This window comes from Megalops cyprinoides, chromosome 11 (assembly GCF_013368585.1).
Source record: "Megalops cyprinoides isolate fMegCyp1 chromosome 11, fMegCyp1.pri, whole genome shotgun sequence".
Classification (NCBI taxonomy): Eukaryota; Metazoa; Chordata; class Actinopteri; order Elopiformes; family Megalopidae; genus Megalops; species Megalops cyprinoides.
The window spans coordinates 31,332,190-31,353,691 of NC_050593.1; the positions used below are offsets into that span (position 1 = coordinate 31,332,190).

General features: G+C 40.9%; 1 protein-coding gene across 1 annotated transcript; it reads left to right on the plus strand.

Moving 5' to 3' along the window:
- Positions 1-8,080: 8,080 nt before the first annotated feature.
- On the plus strand, positions 8,081-20,313 carry si:ch1073-416j23.1 (rac GTPase-activating protein 1). The gene is made up of 17 exons (XM_036540000.1): positions 8,081-8,151; positions 10,935-11,020; positions 12,507-12,709; positions 13,081-13,217; positions 13,678-13,750; positions 13,959-14,012; positions 14,376-14,474; positions 15,232-15,376; positions 15,455-15,606; positions 15,779-15,943; positions 16,094-16,189; positions 16,515-16,710; positions 18,130-18,235; positions 18,844-18,976; positions 19,435-19,561; positions 19,931-20,042; positions 20,259-20,313. Exons 1-17 carry the CDS (start codon positions 8,081-8,083, stop codon positions 20,311-20,313), a joined length of 2,010 nt encoding a protein of 669 aa, XP_036395893.1.
- Positions 20,314-21,502: the final 1,189 nt, after the last annotated feature.

Sequence of the window (21,502 nt, forward strand, 5' to 3'; positions counted from 1 at the left end):
CACACACACAATGTGGTCATTCAGCTCATATTTTTACTATGACAGCAGTAGTGAGCCACTGCTATCTATTGATGAAATCTATTAAATACCACCTTCATTTGTGTGCACTGAAGACCAAGGACAAACCGAATTAGTCCGATAAGGTAAGGGTATAAGACTTTTTATTCCATGATGAGGAAGGAGATTGCACAGTGGAGGTGCATGACCAGTTTGGCTTTAGGGATGAGGCCTGAGCGCATGACAGAATGTAATGGTGCAGAAAGTCATGCTGCTTCAGACTGTGAAGGGCTGTGCAAAACAGGAGACAGATCCTGAAGTCGGTCCTGAATTTGACAGGGAGCCAGTACGTGACTGCCGACAAGGGTGTGTGTAATGACGTGCGGCTCTCTGTGTGGACTAATTTACACATGGTTTTACTCGTGCAGCCGGCATGGAAAGCCTTACAGCAATCTGCTCTTAATGAAATATGTGCATGACCCTGATCTTCAGGGCCACAGCGCCAAAGAAAGGGTCTAAGAGAAGATATAGATGTAGGTGCTCAGGAGATAGCAGATATGGAGGGAAAAAAAATAAAAACTTGTCCAGTGAACAATATCATGGTTTCTGGTCAATAACAGGTTCACCTACAAAGGAGATGCAGAGAACCAAGCAGCGGTGCCTGCGCATTGTCAGAATTAAGTATGAAGAAGCACTGGAAAAAATTGTTTTGGATGCTAAAGGGGACTCATGTAGTGGTGTGCGCCAGTGAAAGGACTTTAAATGGGTATTCGACCTTGTCTTTCCCCATAAGCACTCAAGGCTGAGACCTTGTGCTTTTATTTATTTATTTATTTATTTATCCCGTATCCTTAAGAAATGTACCAGATCTGGTAAAAGATATGGTGTAGGTAGGTACAGCTGTTATCTTCTTAGATACTGTAAAGTTTCCCTGCACAATGGAAAAAGAAAATTAATTATTATTAAAAATATGGGAGTCTGTCATGGCCTCACAGGGAAAAACCTGAGTAACAGATTTTAAGTCTCAGATGCAGGTGTGTGGGAGGCTGAGCTTGAAGTTTAAATACAACAGACAAATGATTAGAAACATTTCTTTCTGCTGCTTTGAGAATTATAATGAATATCCCAGACCATGCCTGTGGGCAGGAATCAGACTACTACAATGCAGGAGCTACAGCAAGCCTTCGAATCAGCATGGATGTTCAAATCGCCAAGCTATCAAATTCTATTGTGGTTTTGTGAAACAGCAGAGAGCAGCTCAAACGGTTTGGAAAAGGATGGTGTGCTTATCTTAAAAAGGGTGGTACACAGGAACGCCAAGCATGGGAGAAGCAGAGACTTCAGTGAGCGATGGAAGAGTGAGGTTTCATGAACCTCAAAGTGGGTGTGGCCATCTTGTGCTAAAAGTCTGATGGTCTACACACCAATGATCACTGATTTAAAGCAAAAATAATATTTTTCTATGGAGACAGGGGTCACTTGTTTGGTTTATACCTGTAAATGAGCATACCGTAGCTCCACCAACAATGGCATTTCTAAAGTCTATAATCAACATTTTCCATCTGAAAGGCATACACTTAAATGTAGTTAAATGAGGAACAGGGACCATTTTTAGCCCAACATTCCAGCAGTGACAGCCAACAAAGCCCCCAAAGAGCAAGACTTTTCAGAGTACCAAAAAAGTTTCAGTTTCATCAATTAATTCTATAAGATATACTTCTCTCATTTATGCAAAGTTTCAGTTAAACACTGAATATCTATGTTCTGCAATAAAATCACTTGAGTGTCAAGTTTCATTAGGATCAGAAATTAAAGCATTTCAGAGAACCAAGCTCAAATGAAGCATATGAATTGTGTCACATTGTGTCTTTTAAGGAGGGTGCAGGGAACAGAGATTTACACCACTGACAACTGGTTTTTCACGATCCCCTCCATACAAATTTGGCTTTGACGATATGGCAGCCTGGGGGTATAACCAGTAATGTAAGAATACTAGAATACTATGGTATTCTACTAGCAGAATACTATTCTCCTTAATAGATTATATATATATAAAATATATTTATTTATATATATATATATATATATATATATATATATATATATATGTGTGTGTGTGTGTGTGTGTGTGTTTATGTAAGATTTATATATAAATCTTTCATATTTCTTTGCACTTACATGTAAATCTAGGCACCTATGGTTAGTGGTGTCCTGTTTGTGCAACTTTTAATGCCACTTTATTAGATACGCTGTGTGAGTCGCCCTGGATACAAGCGTCTACCCGTATGATGTCACTGTATGTAATGCAATGCGAGGTAAACTACAGAACAGTGGCTGGAGTGATTCTCACCGGTTGTGTGCAGGCAGGTCAGGCTGATCTATTTTCACTCCGTGTTTTGAGGTTTTGAGGCCTGCAGGGCTAAGAGAGAAAGAATTACATTTAATCAGCAAAAAAATGACAAATACATCTGCAAAAATCCACACAAAACAAATGACTGCAGTGAAACAGAGAAAAGTAGACACCGCGGAGTGGAAAAAAAAGTTACCAGCGAGCATTATTCAGTCTTTAATCAAGATCCGACAAAGGCGTTTGCAAACAAACCTGACGACAGAAACGGCCTTCGATTGTTTCTGAGAACATGTTCCCGTTCGGAGAGATTTATCCTCAGTCAGTTGCGGAATTTGATGTTTTTATTCTGAGAGTCTCCCTGCCTGTTGGCACTGAGCTCACTTGGGTCCTGTTTTCTCTCTAATTGTTTTCTTAACAAGAGTGATGGCTCCTCTCTGGAGAAACATCTCATACGAAGGAAAGAATATGTGACAAATGAAAATGCACACATTACCAGTGGGACCGGGCTGACTCAACTCCAGCTGCAAAGTCATTTGACACACTCACTAAGTGGGCAGTTGCAGAGGGATGTAATTTTCAAAACGCGGAAAATTATGAACAGTTCTTGTGCAAACCCTTAAAAAGTGCTGAGTGTGAAAATTTATTACATTTTGTATTTAGGTCATGTTTATGACTCGGTATCTGGGTATTGAATAAAAATTACAACAAAAACAAAAAAAAAACTGAAGCATATTGGTACTAATATGCCTTGGGATCATTCTAGTTTTACTATAGTTTTCCATTAAGGATTCACTTTGTAGTAAAAAGACAGGGTTTAATTGTGATGACAGGCATTTCACAAAGGTCTAGGGTATACCAGTGGCACAAAAGTGACATAAAGTATTGGTTAAGACCAAAAAAAAAAAATCTGTGACACCGATTCCCATGTGGGATGTGAGAAGAACAGAAAGACCCAGGGCATAGATACAGAATAGCAAGTAGCACATTAGTGGAAAAAAAGGCATCAGGCTGATAAAAATGATAAGCTACAGCATTCAGTCAGTTTCATTTCACTCAACAATACAGGCCACTTCTTGTGAACAGAAGCAGTTATGGTCTGGTTCCTGTTGTTCAGCTTGGTACCAGTTCTGACCAAGCTCATATGAGGTGACAGAAGCAGAATAGTTCATTCATAGCCCTGTATGCCTCCGTGTAAGTAAATATGCATCGGTCTGACACATTCACCTTAACTTCACTTTTTCTTTTTTTTTTTCCCTCCAGACAGCAGCGGTGCTCACAGACCCTCATTCAGCAGAGGCAGTGGAACCGAGTATCAAATGAATTATTACAGGAGTTTCCCCAAGCTTCCACTCGTAATATTTTTATGTTAAATATTGATCTGACAATATTGCTGGAGCTTGAAATTTGGTGTCTGTGACTAACAGATGATATGCTTCTACAGCATGCCATGCCATATGGTTGGTTGCTACTGATAACCTTAACTCCCTTCAACTTCTGCTACAGATCTTCCCAGGGCTGACTGCAGACAAGAACTTGCTAGCTACAACAAATGCTGATGCAGGACATAGTAACTCTCCTTTCATCTAAATATACTATGTTACCCAATATGACTACTATGTAGGACACAGAAATCACATTTAAACAAAATCGTCCTCATTGAAAGATAACTGCTTCTCCAGGACTGTATTTGACATGGCCTTTTTTAAGGAATATATCTCATATGATTGCTAAGTCTCTTTAAATGTTGTTGTAAGCTAAACTGGGTCACAGACAATGGAACCTTGTGTCTGAGGAAGGCTCACATACATTCCTGCAAGAGGTTCTGTCTACAAACATTTGGTCCATGCATTAATATAACAGTCACTTCTTTTCTTGCCATTAGAGTGTTTTTCAACCTCTTTGATCTTAAACTACAGGTGAACCATCATTGTGGGTCCTGTGAAGTATAAAGACACTCTCTCTTCAACCTTTCTTGGTATTTGCCCTGTCTTGCGTTACCCGGTGTCCTTGTATATCATGATCATCATTTACTCACTTCAATAAACCACACTTGCTTGGAACCTAAACTCGGGAGATACCACACAAGCAGCAGTTCTTACATCCTGAATCTGCAAGACAGTGCAAAGTTTGTACTTAATACTGTTATAATATCTATGTACATGCATCTGTTTTTGGTCTATTTATTTATTCAGGTCAATTTACATGATCCACTCTTTTAGATATCATCCATTTACATAGCTGGATATTTACTGAAGCAATGCGGGTTACTGCAAGTGCCATGGTTAGGGATATGACAGCAGTAGCCCACCTGGGAACTAATGGTTTTACTAGTTGCCTTGACTGATTCTACATGTCTTTTTCATGGAAAACAATGAATAATCTGGAATGAAGACCGAGTAGAAATAAATTTGCTTGAGTTGAGCTGTTGCGAATATGTCCTCATGTGTTCAGAATGGGATTATGGGTACCAACAGGAGGCTTTGACTTCCAGCCACAGCACAGCTCTTTATCAAAAGCACAGGAAAAGGGGTGGAAATACACAGGGACGTGCCGAGAATTACACAGGCTTCCCCCGAAATTCCAGGAACCACTTTATTTCACATTTTTCAACCCTCAGGACATCCAGCAAGCCTACAAGGAAATGGAGGCCATCTTCAGCAGCTTGAAGAAGCAACGATAAGAAACTCAAAATCAAACAGCAACAGCGAGAATCTCCTAGCATCTATAACACTGGCAGAACTTGTCTTGAATCCAGAAGATAGTGTGGCAAAGCAAGTATAAAATCAGGTCCAAAACCTACAAAGGTGTGTCTTTGTCATTTTACCAGGAGAGAGGTGCTAAAATTGAATTGCACCAATAGTGTAATGCAAAAATTAAAGTGATTTTTTTAAACCACTAAGGGCTTATAATTAACATATGTGTAATGAACCCAAGTACTACTCTACTCTTTATGCAAACCGCATACACAACACCTGCTCTGAGGTCATACCATTGATGCAAACCATTCTGTGGATAAGAAAAGGTCAAGTATTCTTGACCACAGGAGAGATGGCGAACAGAGTCTCACATTACAGCCTTATCATTTTCTTGTTAAACACTCAAAACCACCAAGGTATCATCACACACAGGTACTCTGACAGGTCAGCCTGTCTCCAGGCTAAATCACATCTTATGTACACATTTTGTACCATTTTTTTTTTTTACCATGAATTATTGACATTTATATTTTATGAATGTCTTTGCAAGTGAGCTTTTAACAAACACATACAGAACATGAAAGCAAGATCTTAGCATCTTGTCATAGATATGCAATTACCTAGTCATCAGCTGATTATTGCTGGAAAGACTGAGAACTGATGTACACCACACAGTTCAGCTATTACTAATGGCTAAACACTAGCAATCATGCGTCTGTGTTGTCTTTCATGTCACCGAATGCACTGAACTTCCTTCTCTCTTATTTATATTCCGCGCTGGTTTGTAAGGCTTCATAAACTGCAAGGGATAAGGTCATCTGCCAAATAAAAATAAATAGAGACATACATACACACACACACACACTCACATATGGTTGCTGTTTTTCACTGCTCCAGAACAACTTGTGCCTGTGGGAACTGAGTGCCAGCTCCCTCTCCACAGAGGATGCATTCAATCATAATGACATTAAGGGAGAACAGCACACCATGCCAATCACAGCACAGAATGTCAGATCATCGCAGAGAACACCGCTCCACTGTTTAATTAGAACTACAACCAATTGCATGTGGAGGCAGGTAGCACTTCTTCCTCCCTCCCTCCCTCTCCCTCTTTCTCTCCCTCCCTCCCTCTCTTTTCTTAGAGCTGTGTGTATTTTCAGCCAAAGGAAGACTCCACCCCAGTCCTGTTGCAGAATGGAAAACAGGTAGGAAACACTAACACATTCATCATGTGCTATGGAGATACTAAAATCTATGACACAAACACAGCCATCAGCAGCAACAAGTAAACTTAAGCAGAGGGAAAACAATTTGTTATGTTTGTTTCTACCTCTTAGTTCCATTTCAGAGGTACATATTATTACTTGTAACTGCCACATTTCTTTATAAAATTATTGTGTTTAGTGAAAAGAAAAAGTGAGCTGCCCATTTGCTTTTTTTTCCCATTTTGAGGGTTTTCAAAACAATGTAAACACGGATGCCCTCGAGAAAGACAAGCTTATGCATTCTACACTACGCTCCCCATCAGAATTACATTTTTATCAACATTCTGCCGGGGAGAGGGTTTAAATTAGAGAGCAAAACTCCATTTCCAAACCACGCCGGAATTACAAACGACAGAGCGAGAGAGAGAGAGAGAGAGAGAGAAAGAGAGAGAGGTAGAGAGAGAGAGGGGAGGGCGAGAAAGAGACGACAGGGAGAGAAAAAGAGATAAACCAGAAATGGTTTTACACAAAGGATTCATTAAAATACTTCAAATTCAGTCTCATTCAAATAGAAAGGGGGGAATTTTCAACCTACAAAATTACACACTATCTTCTTAGCAAAGTAGTATTATTCTCTATTTGTATCAAAGAACAGAATAATAAAAAACACTTAGAACTCAATATCCTCTTTCCAAAAACCTTAATGCATCAGTTCATGCAGCCACAAATAGCTTCCCATGGCATTCATATGGTGTACTCTCCTTTGCAACGCGATAAGCACACAGAATATATATATATATACAGCAGGGTACCATCTGAATACATGGTACATCCTCTTCCCGCCCTGAGGGGTTTCCACCGTATGAGTAAAATGTATGCCCACACACAAACTTGGGAATGGGAAGGAGAAACCGGATCACCACACAAACTATTCTCGCAAACTGTATGTATTTCTCACACCTGAAAAGAATGGTCATTTACAATGATGTGAATTTCCTTTCTTTTTTTCTCCCCCTGTGTTCGGTTTAGAAGTCACCTTTACACAATGCCATACATGGCTCAGATCAAAAACCACAAAATAAATTGTGTGGGCCTCCAAATACCTTACGTTACCGGCAACATGCTCTCTGTTACTCAGCTTGATTCAACAGAGAGATGCAGGTTTACTTTAGTGCACAATTCAACAGAGAGATTTTGTTTACTTCAGTGCACAATTTTTGTCTATTTCCAGGGCAAATTCATAGAATGAAGTTGTATGACCCATAATGGACATTAAATTGATCCTTTGCAGTGACTTACTACAGGAACACTGGCCCAAAATATGCCACACCACATAAATTATCTCAGATGTTCCAACCTGCTATATAACTAAATTCTCAAAAAGAGCTCAAAGTGTTTCACTACCTCTCTGAAGATACAGATTATTTCCATAATACTTAATAAAAGAACTCAAGATCAATATTTTGAATACAGTTCTGCTCAAAAAATCTCAATAAATGTTATTTGCCATCAGTTGTTGAGTTCAGACAAAAAAATGTGCTACTCTGAGCTTGATTTCCTCTGAGCCCAAGGGATCCCACTCAAGGACAGCCACGACATGGTCCTTTGGAGCTGGATTAAAAGTGTCTTGTGCACATTCAGAATCTGCTGTTTGTTTAATAGAGCATTTTCAACATTCTGCAACACAAGCAAAACAACGCCGAGCAAAATCTTCTTTCCTGCAGAGGACTGGTGAGTCAACCAAACACGACAAAAGCTTTGCTCAGACACCAATCCTAATCACCAGCAGTCCACGCGGCCTCGTTCTACATAAGAAGCACTGAATGCTCCCAATGTGGGAAAAAGCTACAGTGCCCTCAGCTGGGCAAAGCTGTGACACCACCACCAGCCTGTGTGCTCTCAGGTAAGCCTATGGAATGTGGATGTGTGAGGTTTATCACACCGCAGAAAACAGCTCCCATTAGTTCTGCTTTGACAGCCCCACTCTGGTCATTCTCCTGGGATTTCAACGCAGGAAAGGCCTGGAGCATTTGCCGTTTGTTTGACAATTTTACACAGAATCAACTTATACATTTATATTGTGAAGGAATTCCAGAAACTGCTCTAAGGCACAAATTAATGTCCGAGAAAAGTGGATTCCTATAATCCATTTAATATCTCATGCTGCAGCAAGAGACTCCTTATTCTTTGCTTAAGTATGGAGTTTATGTTTCTGCAAAGCATTCATCTATGAAATACCATACAGTTCTGGTAATATAGTACAGAAAATCCAGTCATTTTCGCCAATAGAACCTGGGTGAAAATATTTCTACAACTGAATAAAAGCTGTTAGGATGCCAACATAACGCTTTCAGGAAACACTTGTAAATTAATTGAGTCATGCATTCAATAATTGCCACAGGACACAGGGAGAGAAAGAGAGACATACTGTAGCTCTGCTCCGACGTGCAAGTAGATCTTATTTCTTACCAATTTATGAACTTATAAATCCATAAACCCTGCAGCAATAAAATTAATTAAAAAAAAAAAAAAAAAACTGCAAAGCCACACAACCCTCACTAAAACTACATAAGACACTGTCACAAGTCACTTGTGTTCTGGCACAAAAACGATCACTTGGCAGATCAGAATCGACAGTCACCGGTGTTTATTTTGGGCACTAGCAAGATAACATCAACACTTATTAATACCAAAATCAAATTCAATAAAATGTTCTGTAGTTCGCCCTCACTGGTTCCTTGCACAGATCAACAAAGTGAAATACTAAAATGTTAAATAATACAAGTTTCACTCTCACTGCAGTGGTTTTGTGCCTGTCTGCGCCATCTTGCTCTTGTCTCTAGATCCACCTGTGTGTGTATCTCTCACTCTTTCAAAATGCAAATCGATATAACAGAGAAGAATTATTAATTCCTGAAAATTTCTAATCAGGACTGTGTACTAGCAACTAATGTCTTACTGGTGCTAAATTCCATCTTACTTGCACTTCTGGTATTCACCAGACTACGTCATATTTATAAAGCCACGGCTGTCAGTAGACAGAAAACTTCATTAAACAAGCAACACGCATAAAAGACAGTGTTCCTGGAGTCTAAACTAAATGCATTTTTAGCTGTCTTCACATTTGATAACGGTGAGCTACCATTTCCTACACTGAATACAGCAACCTGCTCCCATGAAGTGATATTTCTCTGGTATGGAGGACTGATGTGCAAGTGTCTCAAAGTGAGCATGAAAGGTTAATGCATAGATAGCACAATCGTATATCGCAAAACTGCTTCTGTTCTCAGCCCTATCCGTTTATTGGTTAGCTTCAGTGCGGAGGTTTCCAACCAGGGGTCCGTGGGGATATTGCAGGGGGGTGCACAGAATGTTTGAATTTTAAGGAAGAAATATTTCAGCTGAATAACATTGGGTTGACTCCAGGGCCCGCTGGCTACTCGGAGCATGAATCCACCGGGGAGATTATTTATATAGGGACAGTGACTTTCACAGCTTCTATTACTGCATTTATATAACAAAAATAAATTATAGCAGGTCACGTGATTTAAATAATGTGTAATAATTTACACAATTGAATGATTTAAATAAGAATTTAAATAATGCATATCTGTGTATAAGGCTCATCTGTAAGAAAAAAAAATCACTTCAACACTTGTATGTTGTTTTTTTACGCACTGAAACCTTTGTAATCAAAATGCCGGCGAATTGACTCGTTTACCTGTGTGCGCTGATAAGGATCAACTGGTGGGCTCTTTTCTCTCCAGCATTGTTATGATTCACAGTTGGTTCTATCCACTATTTAGAGATAAGAGTTAAAGTTCTAACAAAGCACTACATCATAAAATGCAGTTTTAGCATTGTCCTTGATTAGAGATCATTAATACTTCCCAGCGCAACCCTTTGGCAAGAGTTTCAAACTTTCCCGAAGAAGCGAGCGCGTAAAGCCGCGTTGGAGGACATTTTCATTGGTTAGTGAGCGCCATACTTTTAATTACAGACTCCTATTGTAGTCATGGCGGCTTCTTAGCACGCGTATGACAAGAAGCGCTTTAAAGATCTACCGATGGTGCAGGAACTGCCACGACAAACAAGGTTGTTTTGATATTCCTCAGTTCAAAGAGATGGATGTCTCTGGTTAGAACATTTGCAATAATATTATATAGTCAATTAATACCCAAGAAAACAAGGAGGTACTTGTATCAAACGCACTATAAGTTGCTGATGTCACGTTTACGTTCAAGGCAACATTGTGAATATAAAACTTCCACAGCAACAATCCACCGAAGCTTTCCATTTAAGTCTTAAATTTGTTTTCGATAGCACAGGGCGTTCAGAGTAAAACAGAGCATGCGTGTTGGTGTTCTGCAAATAGCATGCTTTGGAGGAAATTCTTTTGTGTTAAAATATTTATATTTGTGTTACTGTTTTGTGCGGTAACAAAATCGTTTGTAATGTAGTCATATATTTTTGTGTTTTAAATTCCGTTTTCACATAAAAAAAATAGCAAATTCTTATTAAATTTATTTTTGTGTGGTCCAACATCTACGACTAAACAGACCACTTATATTCAATGACAACAGCGACCCTTTGTCAGCATATCCCGGTATTGATATTCGTTCTGGTATCGCTCCCATAATTATGGTGTGAAAGTAAAGGTTTGGTCTTCACCATTGTATTCCTCAGCGCAATGGTGGAAGCGTTTGTTCGAGAGCTTCTGAGCGTGTGTCTCCAGAGGATTGCTTTAGATGAAGAAATGTGCTCAGAACTCGGTAAGTTTGAATGGCTCTTGGTACATTTCTTCACAAAGTTTATACTACCGCGATGTAAGTGTAATGCAGACGTGTCGCAAAGCTGTCCAATTATGAATCTTGCTTTATTGATCGATCGATTGATTTTATTTGAGGTTTCTTTATAAGAGACCCACAAATGAGTTCCTTCAGATTATATACTCTGGATCTCTGAACCATAACACTGTTTTATACACACGCTGAGAGTCCCAAACTGTAGGGGGGCAGCTGCAGTAGGTTGCAACAGATTTAAGTTTTGCCATTGTTGCATTACATATAAAGCAATACTGGTGTTTTTTCCTACTGATTATTAAAGACATTTCATTCTAAACACTATCTTAAAATGAAGTTTTCTGGACATTGCTTTTGGTTCTGTCACAGTCGTTCCCTGTTGTATAAGATTGGCAAACTATTGTGGGAGTTCTTTCCTTTGAATGTCACAACTCTAAATTAATTTAGAGAACCCGATATTAATCCAACTGATGTCTGTTTCCTCTAAATTCTTTTTTTTTTTTTTTTCAGAACTGAGATTTCCCTTTACTTTTCTAAAGATGTATGTCTTTAATTTTGCATGTCCTCTGCCTCGGACAGCAGTAATTGGAAGAAATTTACTGGTGCGTAGAGGTGGTATTATGTGTAGCGCCGTAACTTCATTTTCTAGCGCGTTCTGCCCCTAGCGTACTAGCACTCCGCGTGCTAAGCTTGATTTATCATGATGCTTGTCATTTGTGTCAAAAGTCCGTGCATATCAGTCCTTCTAATCTGCTTTCCGTTGGGCTCCAGACCTACCATCTGACGCAACTAAAGATTTTTTTAAGGGACAGGTTTTGCTTTATCCAGACACATTAAAAAAAAAAAAAAAAAGCTAAAACTGAGTCACTAAACGCTTGTTTGCCCTTTTCTATCAAGGCACACAAGAAGCAGTAGAATTACTGAGTCAGAATCGATTGCTGTGCACACCATAGAACCACAAATGCATTAGGAGAGGATATACAGTGCCCTCCATATTTATTCATAACCTTCACTAAATAGGAACAAAAACATGCTATGAAAGAAAAACATTAAAAATACACATTTTTATGGAGCAGGTATTTCAACTCTTATATTTGCCCTTTAGTGTATCAACAAGAAATTGGATTTAAATTCCATTTCAAACTAGGCAGAGGTTTGTATTGTTGTTTTTGAATGGTAATGACCTACTTAATTTAAATCCTATTTCACAGTCATGTGGGTGGATCTTTTACTTTCTTCCTTCCACCTGTGGGTTCTGTAATGGACTTGCAGCTGAGGAGATGGTCTCTTTTGTCTGTGTACAATTACCAGAAACAGGGCTGTGTGCTTTTAGGCTTTTAATGGTAGCACTATTCACAAACAAAGCCACATTTTAATGGTGGCTGCTCAGTGCAAATGAAGCCACCTTTAACTCACACCAGCCGCGAGATGCACACCAGTCATCTCTTTGTGTCAGAGTTGATTCAGATTGTGAGGAACTATGAAGCCACCAGGAGGCGCTGGCTACAGGCGGAGCTGGAGCTGAAGAAGCACAAGGAGCTCCTGGTGAAGTCGGAGGTGGCGCGGACCGCGCTTGAGGTGAAATTAAAACACGCCCGGAACCAGGTCGACATCGAGATCAAGAAACGCTACAAGGCCGAGGCGGACTATCAGTATTTGGTAAACCACACAGTGAAAGCGTAGTAGAGTACTCAGGCAATCTGCAAAACCCCAAATCTTTTTTTTTCCTCTTTTCAGGTGTGCATGCATAGTGCTGGAGACGGATACATCACAGTGGAATGAATGAAAAATCTGTGCCGATGAAGTCATATTTCTTTATGCAAAATTTCAATCTTTATGTGTATATTTACTTGAGGGAATCAAGAGATTTACCACATCTCATTGATGGTCTTGACAGTGTAGGCTAAGAGAAATGGGGCATAGCTGCTAATGGGTCTTATTTGGCATACTAGCAGATCAGCAGCTTTAAAAAAAAAAAAAAATCATGAATCAGGCTACCTTTTGACCTCTTGACCTTGTGCCTTTCCCAGGAGCACCAGATGCAGCTGATATGTGACATATTGGCGAACGATACTAAGTCGAGTGCTTGCCTGAACGATGAACAGAGATCGATGCTGGCCACCTTCAATCACAGAGGCGCCAACATAACTCTGCACAAAAGTAAAAGGTAGCGTGTCGGTCCCTTTCCTCCTTACACCACCAGTCATAAGGTTGGACACACCTTTCTTCCTTTATTTTTACTATTTTCCACTTTCTAGAATAACGGTAAAAATGTCAAAACTATGAAACAACACAAATGGAATTATGCAGTGACCAAAAAAGTGTTAAACAAAGCAAAACTATCTTAGATTTTAGATTCTGCAAAGTGGCCAAAAAATATTTGTTTTTTTCCCCCCATACATAGGCATCAACTTTACTATATATATATTTGTTGAAGAAACAAATTTCAGGCATTTAAGCATAAGTCTTTAGATCAAAATGTCTTTGAATGCATGTTTCCCGTTAATCAGGTGTGTTCAAACTTTTGACTGATACTGTACATGCCGGCCCCTTTCCCCCTTATAGGCTATGTGGTCAATCCTTCCCTTGCTCATTTCATTGAATTCTTTCCATTTATTTGCCCCCAGGTTGTCTGTTATTGATGAGTCTTCGTTCCTGTCTCACTCCGATATCAGTTACGACAGAACTGATGATGACCTGGTATGGTAACATTGAAACACTAAGCCTACTGTAAAATATCTGCATTTGATGTGAGGAAGAATATGTGCACACATTCGTAATGTCATGTGGGATTTAGAAAACTGTAGCAAGTGATTCAAATGTGTGAAAAATATGTGTAGAATGAAGACAAGTAGAAAACGCACAGCCTATCTTGACTTGCATCGAGTTTGTGTTTGAATTTAAACAGGACCTGGACACGACTGTGGTCAAACCTCTGAGGTCACGAGCCAGGGAGAAAAGGGTAAGGCTCAGTCTGTTATTCCTCATTCATAAACCACAGGTTCAGTTAGTTCAGGCAGCTGCGCTGTTCTGTAGTTGTCTGGGTGGTTTGCTAGGGTGTTGGTCAGGGCACATCAAACATGTGGAGAAATTACTTTCTGAGAATTTGAATTTCTTAAAATATAACACTTTACTTTGCACTCCCTGTATCTTCAATGCAAATATGACATCCTCTCTGTGAGAGGGATAATGAATTCAGTCTGATTTTCCAAGTTATAACTGGGAGCTAGGTATTAGGTGTAGGTGAAGGGGTGGGGAAGTTACTGCCTGTGTTTGGGATTTGTCTTGTGAGCCCTAATGACCTATTTGTTTTTCGCCTTCCCAGCGCTCTTCCTTGGGGCCCAGTGTTGGCCCACCTGTCCAAAAAAGGGGGAGGGTCAGCGGGCGCTCGGGAGACCTGTTGGGGGTGAGACAGGTGGAGAAGGTAAGCAGTCATTGATCTGACTGAGTCTGAGATTATTTGGAATACCTGATGTGCTGTGAGAGAAACCTATCTCATACATTACTTGTACTTGATGGGACCTCAACACAGAGACTTAGAGATGGTTGATTTAATGAAATGATATGAATAATAAGTGCCTTTCTCATAGGGGGGAATACGTAGTTTCAGGGTTTATGACTAATCTATGAGGATCTTGAGGAAGGCCGCACAAGCCTCCTTAAAAATGAATATATTTCATTTGTGATCTTGCTTTAAAAGATGCTGTCAGAGATCATTCTCTCTTCATGTGAGTTGTACCTACTCTATGCTTTAAAAATAAGCTATCAGATAGAATAAGCTGTTAGGTAAAATAAGTACCACTGGCTTACACCTTACATGGAACACAGGAATACAAAAAAGCACCTTTTCGATTTCGGATAGAAGTTCTCTGCCAATTTGTCCCTGAACGTGGCGATGTGGGCGGCGTGATGCCGCTTCCTTTCAGAGGTGCCATTCACCAGTCCCCGGTGTGTCTGCTTGGTGCCCTCGTCCCACGGCGTGTTGCACTTTCTGTGCCCACATCACGCTCCTCCTCCCTCTACACACCTGCTGAGACAGCAGCGGCAATCCGATGCTGATCTGCTCTTACAGCACAGGGCAGGAGGCAATTCAGTCAGCGGAAATGTGCATATCGTTAAGCCGCGGATGGGACGTGTAATGGCAAGCCTGCTTTTTTGTGTTGTTGGTGCCGTTGTTGTAGGAAATCGAAACCACTGTTGTGAAAGCCTCCGTAACAACTCCTGAGAGCGGAGGCCAGATTCACATGGTCATCGATATCACCCAAGAAACCCCTGAGAAACTGCCCAAGTCTCTCCGGGGTGAACACATCGCCCCTGTCACTGCAGGTAAGAGAGGCTCACGTGCCCCTCCTGCAGACAGAGTCAGTGGACCCTTGGAACGGATCCTTGTTTTTGCCTTTTCAGAGCAAACGTCAATTTGGGCTCCAGCTGATGAAACCAGGGGCGAGTCTGCAGTCGTTACAGAGATGGAGGTGACCGCGGCAAACCCAAAACTTCGCCCGGTGTTCACTCCCACCCTGGACAAGGCCTTGCAGCATGTCTTCCTGTCGAAAACGGTAACGCTTGTTTTTCCTCTTTTTTTTATATAGATTCTCTTTGGGAATCATTGCATGTAACAGTGAGGCATGAATGCATGGGATGCATACCTGATCTCTTGTAAGTGCCCTCGTACCAGCTGAATATGCTTAGGGCCAACAGCAGCTCATTTGACCCTGAGGTTCTTTTTAGGTGATCCGGCCTGAAATTTGCATTCCGTGCGGAAAGAGGATCCGGTTTGGCAAGATGGCAGCAAAGTGTCGGGACTGCCGTTTGGTGGCCCATCCAGAGTGCAAACACCTGTCCACTCAGTCCTGCAACCCCAGTGCCACTGTTCCCACCTGCAGCCCCTCAGAGGTACCCCCCGCTGAGATTTCGTACAACACCTGAGTCGATCTCCCTCACCTTCTCCCTCTCCTCCTCTCCCTCTCCTCCTCTCCCTGTCATTCTCCCTCATGTAGATGTAAGATATAGATATACTTTGTTGTTCTTCTCTCTACCATCTAGGACACTTTGGAGAGTTTTGCTCCCTCCACTCAACCACGGATCCCTCTTTTGATTGTACAGTGCGTTAATGAAATTGAGAAGAGAGGACTAGAAGAAGTAAGCTCCTAAAAACCTCTCATTCATTCATTTTATTATTTCCTATTTGAATTTTGTGATAGAAGACTGAGGTTTCATCAGTCCCAAAAAGAGTAGCACAGTTGAGGACTCGTTATTTTGAGTAAATGACAACGCTTTGCTGTTGGTGGCAAAGTCATGTTGGTTCCAATCAATTAGTGATTGCTCCAACCATTATCAGGTAACTCCACCCCTCACGAATCCTCACTTTCCTACCCGTAACAATCTGTCAAGTGAGGAGTCTGGGGACGGTTGGCGTTGCAGAAACTCCTATAAGGGTGTTTTTTACTGCCCCCGTGTGGTGTAGAAAGGCATTTACAGGGTGCCTGGAGGGGAGCGAATGGTGAAGGAACTTAGGGAGCAGTACATCCTCAAGAAAACGCCACTGACGCTTGGTAAAGAGGAGATCCATGTCATCTGCGGTCTCCTGAAAGACTTCTTGAGAAGACTCAAAGAGCCTCTTGTCACCTTCAAGCTGCACAGAACCTTCATGGAGGCCTGTGGTACGTACGGTACGGGCAGTAGCATAGTGGTAAGGAGCGGGGCTTGTAACCAGAAGGTTGCTGGTTCAATTTCCTGCTGGGGCACTGCTGTTGTACCCTTGGTCAACGTTCTTAACCCACAGTTGCCTTAGTAAATATCCAGCTGCATAAATGGATAAAACTGTAAGTAAACTATATAAGTTGCTCTGGAGAAAAGCATCTGCTAAATGAAATTAATGTAATGTAATGTGCTTGTCCCCCTGGCCAAAAAGGCAGCCCTGAAGCCATTTCAGTGAGATTTTTACATCAATTGTGAAGCTGCTCTAGATGGCCATCTCATCTATACATTAAATCACACAAGTTTCCTGTTTGTCCATTTCATAAGATTCATGAAATGGAACATAACAATCAATTTTCCTTTGATGATTGCTAGGAATCAAAAACATGCGTGACGTTTTTGACATGCATAATGACAGGAAAGATATTTTTTGACAACATAAATGGTTTCAGATGCGTGTGGAAAATGCATCATTCACTTGATGCAACTGAGGTAGAAAATGTATGTAGTTAACCTCATCCTTTTTAAAAGGGGCAGGTTATTTCTTCCTCACTGCGATATCTGACTATTCCCCAATGACCGCAAAACAATTAAGGCTTATCTCCCAGCCCGATTTCATATCATGTTTCGGCATATTAATTCCGGTCCCCTCCATGCGCTTGAAAGCAGGATAAATGGGAAATTGAGGGGCAATCAGGATGTACCAGCATGCCCCGCATTATCCTAAGTAAATCTGTTTCTCAGTGGTGGAAAATGGAGGCTGACCCTGGGGGCCCCCTGCGCCTCCCTTTTAAAATTCAAAATTGAAACGGCTGTCTGGTCGAAGGCTGTGATGTCTCATTTCCTCAGCCATTAAAGGCAGAAGCATGCAAATGTGACAGGGAATCAACACATCTTGTGCGGCGCCACTTCCAGAGACGCGTCTCTCTGTCGTGAGCGCTCTCTGATTGGTCGGTGAGAAAACCCACGGTGGTGCCCTCTCGCCTTCCTCTGTGGAACTCAGCACAGTCAAAGAGGACTTGAAACAGCAGGGGCTTGTGAGCTGAAAGGTTGCCAGTTTGAGTGCCCACTGGGGAACTGCTGTTGTAGTCATTCGCAAGGTATTTAACCAAGAATCGCCTCAGTAAATATCCAACTGGATAACATGTATGAACTGAGACCTACGTACGTCACTCTGGATAAGAGCATTTGCTAAGCAGCCATCTACAAATGCCAGTGTAAACAGGTGGGGCGGATCCCCGTCACATACAGGCCTTTTGCCTGCAGTGCTTCTGGGCACATCCGCAAGCTGGCAGTGCAGCTCTCTGTCTCTGTAGGGCGACTTTTTCTTACTTGGACATGAGAGTCTTGAATACAGATGGTGACTGGCTGTTGTTCCGCAGAAATCCCAGATGATGGGAGCAGCTCAGCAGTGATGTACCAGGCCATTGAAGAGCTGCCACAGCCCAACAGGGACACACTGGCGTTCCTAATGCTGCACCTGCAGAAGTAAGGTCAAGCCAGGGGAAGAATGCCCCCGTCCCCAAGAATGCTCCTCCTGGAGGGTACCATGGCTGCAGGCTGTTATTTCTGACTAATGCTGTACCCAAGCATTACCTAGTTTAAAATGTAGGGCCTAAATTGGTATTATATACAGTACCAATAAAAAGTTTGGACAAAAAGGTTTTTTTCTGTATTTTCTTTATTTTTACTATTTTTCACATTTTAGAATAATATATATTCTAAAAAAACAGTGGAACCATATAGCATGTGTGGGGTATGCTCACATAGATTAGAGGTGGCTTACCTCTCAGCTGAGCACTTGAAACACTACCCCCTAAAGGAACTTTTCATGTCTCAAAACTGTCTCCTACTAAACTATAAAATAAAATAAGATAAAAAAATGTAATCTAATGGTTAGCTTTACCAGGTAGTTTGTACTTTGCCCAGCCAACCACTGAAACCTGGTCATGCAGCGCTTCTAATATTAATGACTCCTTATATGGCTTTTTGCTTGTGTTGTACTCTACCTCACTTGTAAATCACTTTGGATAAAAGCGTTTGCAAAATGAATAAATGTGAATGTAATGTGAGCATGGCCCGTTCTTTCCCCACAGAGTGATGCAGAGTCCGCAGTGCAAAATGGATCTGAACAATTTAGCCCGAGTGTTTGGACCCACCATCGTCGGACACGGCATGCCCGAACCCTCACCCATGACTATCATGAAGGACACGAACACCCAGCCCAAAGTGCGTACCTCTTTACAACTGAATTTTTCTTAAAAGCAGCAATGTTGAATAGTGATAAGGAGCAGTTGCTGTATTCCAGAGGTTACCGGTTTGATTCCCTGGTGGGATTCTGTTGTTTTACTCTTTAGCAAGGCACTTAAACTGAACTGCTACAGTAACTATTCAGCTGTATAAATGGATGAAGTGTGAGCTGTGTAAGTCACTTACAGAGGAATCTGCTTAGCTACCGTAAAAAGGTAAACATTTGGGATTCAGTTAGTGAACTGTGGAAAAAATTAATTTTGTAGTTCTTGGTACAATGATGATTATCTCACGGTTATCTCAGTGCCTGTTTCAGCTTTGGTTTTCATCTGCGTTTTCATCTTTTCATCTCTAATCTTATGTGAATAGATTACATGCCTGTGTTTTGGTGCATTTCCTGGTCATGTGACGGGTCATGTGACATGTTTGTCCTCCAGGTGGTTGCCCGAATGCTGTCCTTCCCTTCGGAGTACTGGAAACGTCTCATCATGGTGGAGAGGGATCAGGTCATCTCGTCTGTGGTTGATGCCAAGATCAATAACGAAAGCAACACCGTCGACCGAGGTAATGCACGACCCTGCATCAGCAGCTCCATCATTATGCTCCCATGGTCCTCCACAAAAAACTCCAGTTAGGCTCTTGTTTGGCTGCCTCCTTCATGGTTGTAGAAGAGTATCTGTGGAAAGTGCTATCCAGTATTTCATGAAGTTTTCCTTGTTGATGGTCTAGAGCACAAGGTGTTATGAAAGATGTTACATAAAACAAAAATAATATGGTCTGTTCCTTCATTGATGAACCAAAAATTTTAAAAGAATTTGGAAAAATTTTTTCAGGACAAGAATGGAATGCAGAGCGCCTGTTGCCACGGTGATAAACTGCCTCTGGCATCGTCACTTGCTTGGGTGTTGTCACTGACATTATTTCCTCCTCTAGATCGCCTGTTCAAGCCACTGACCTCCCCCGAGTTGAGTAAATACCCCAAAACCCAGCCCAGTGGCTCCCTTAGGGGCAGAATGAAAACCCTGGGCACTGCCTTCAACACCACGTAAGATCTCTCTCACTGCTTACTGGTCCAGTAATGGTGGTAGACTGCAGCAACCTGTAGGCTGTCTCATATGTAACTTTCCATTTCGTTTGGATTTGTCTCAGAAGTTTCAATGGGAAGGTCTACAGTGTAGTAGGCTGTACTGTAGAATACCAATAACTAAACCATACATAATAAAGGTAAATATATTGTAAAGGTGATGATTTTTTTTGACAGAGCAAAGGCCAAGACGGACCCAAGCAAGAAAAAGTTCTTTACATCGCCAAAATGAACTACTTCAATACTCAGTTAGGACTCCTAATTTGCTCTTATAACCTCTAAATTGTAAGTTTTTTGTAACACTGTTAGCACAAACCTTTGTCCTTTTCTATTAAAAATGAATTATGACAGTACCATAAATGTATATATGTTTGTATGGGCAGTGTAGTTGTTGTGAAGTAAGAGGCTGAAATTGCATTTCAGTTTTTAAACAAAATGCTTCTTACCTTTTGTAATTAAATGCAAAGCCATTTTTTGGAAGAATTACCTGTACAGTGACAACTTAATTGTGTAATTGAATCAGATTGAAGGGACTTTAGGGGAATTAAGCACTTGGAGTTTAAATATGTAAAAATTAGAATAAAGTAAACTGCATCTAAACTTCATACTTGTCACTGGTTGTTTGGATTTGAATCTATGTCATTGCAGAAACACTAACTCTGTTCCTTAGGTTTCACATGGAGATCACATGAATTGGGTGACATAATGTGTGTATGGTAAGACCTACAATACCAGGTGTAGCTATACTTTGGTTACTATATTTAAGATTTTCAGGGAAATATGAAAACAATACTGTAATAGTTCCTTTTTGCATTGACTTCCAAGATCACTGAGGGATGTTTATTGGTTAGACCACATGAAATGTCAGCTGTTGAACCTTGGGTAGCAAAAATGGGGAATTGCAATCAAACTGTTCTTGTAAAGTAGACTTCAAAGTAATGTTTTTCATATGGTGATTAGTGTCAACAGTCATCAGGCCAAGCTATTGACTCTAGGAAGCCTGAGTAATTCCATTTCAGATGAAAGTTAACCAGAGAGCATTAAAATGAATATTAAGAAGCACTGCCTGTTGTGCTAATCTCAGTAAAAAAAAAAGGAAAATCAGAAGGAACTAATTAATCGAAACACTTTCTCCTCCCCTACCAAACTTCCATCGACCAGAAGCTCAAGGTCACCTGCCATGTTCAAGGCAAGCATTTTCTGATTGCTCTACCCTTTAACCTCCTTTTGATGAGACAATCATGGATTTAATTGTTCAAAGAATGGCATCTGAAGTGCTTTCCAATCTGAGAAATGCCTCTTAAAGACAAGTATTGCAATTAAACATTTTTGTTTCAATTGCCACTCTCAATTAATCAGTGCATGTGATTTTTTTTGTGCAGGTTGGTAATTTTAGAGTCTACAGAAGTCTAACATAATCT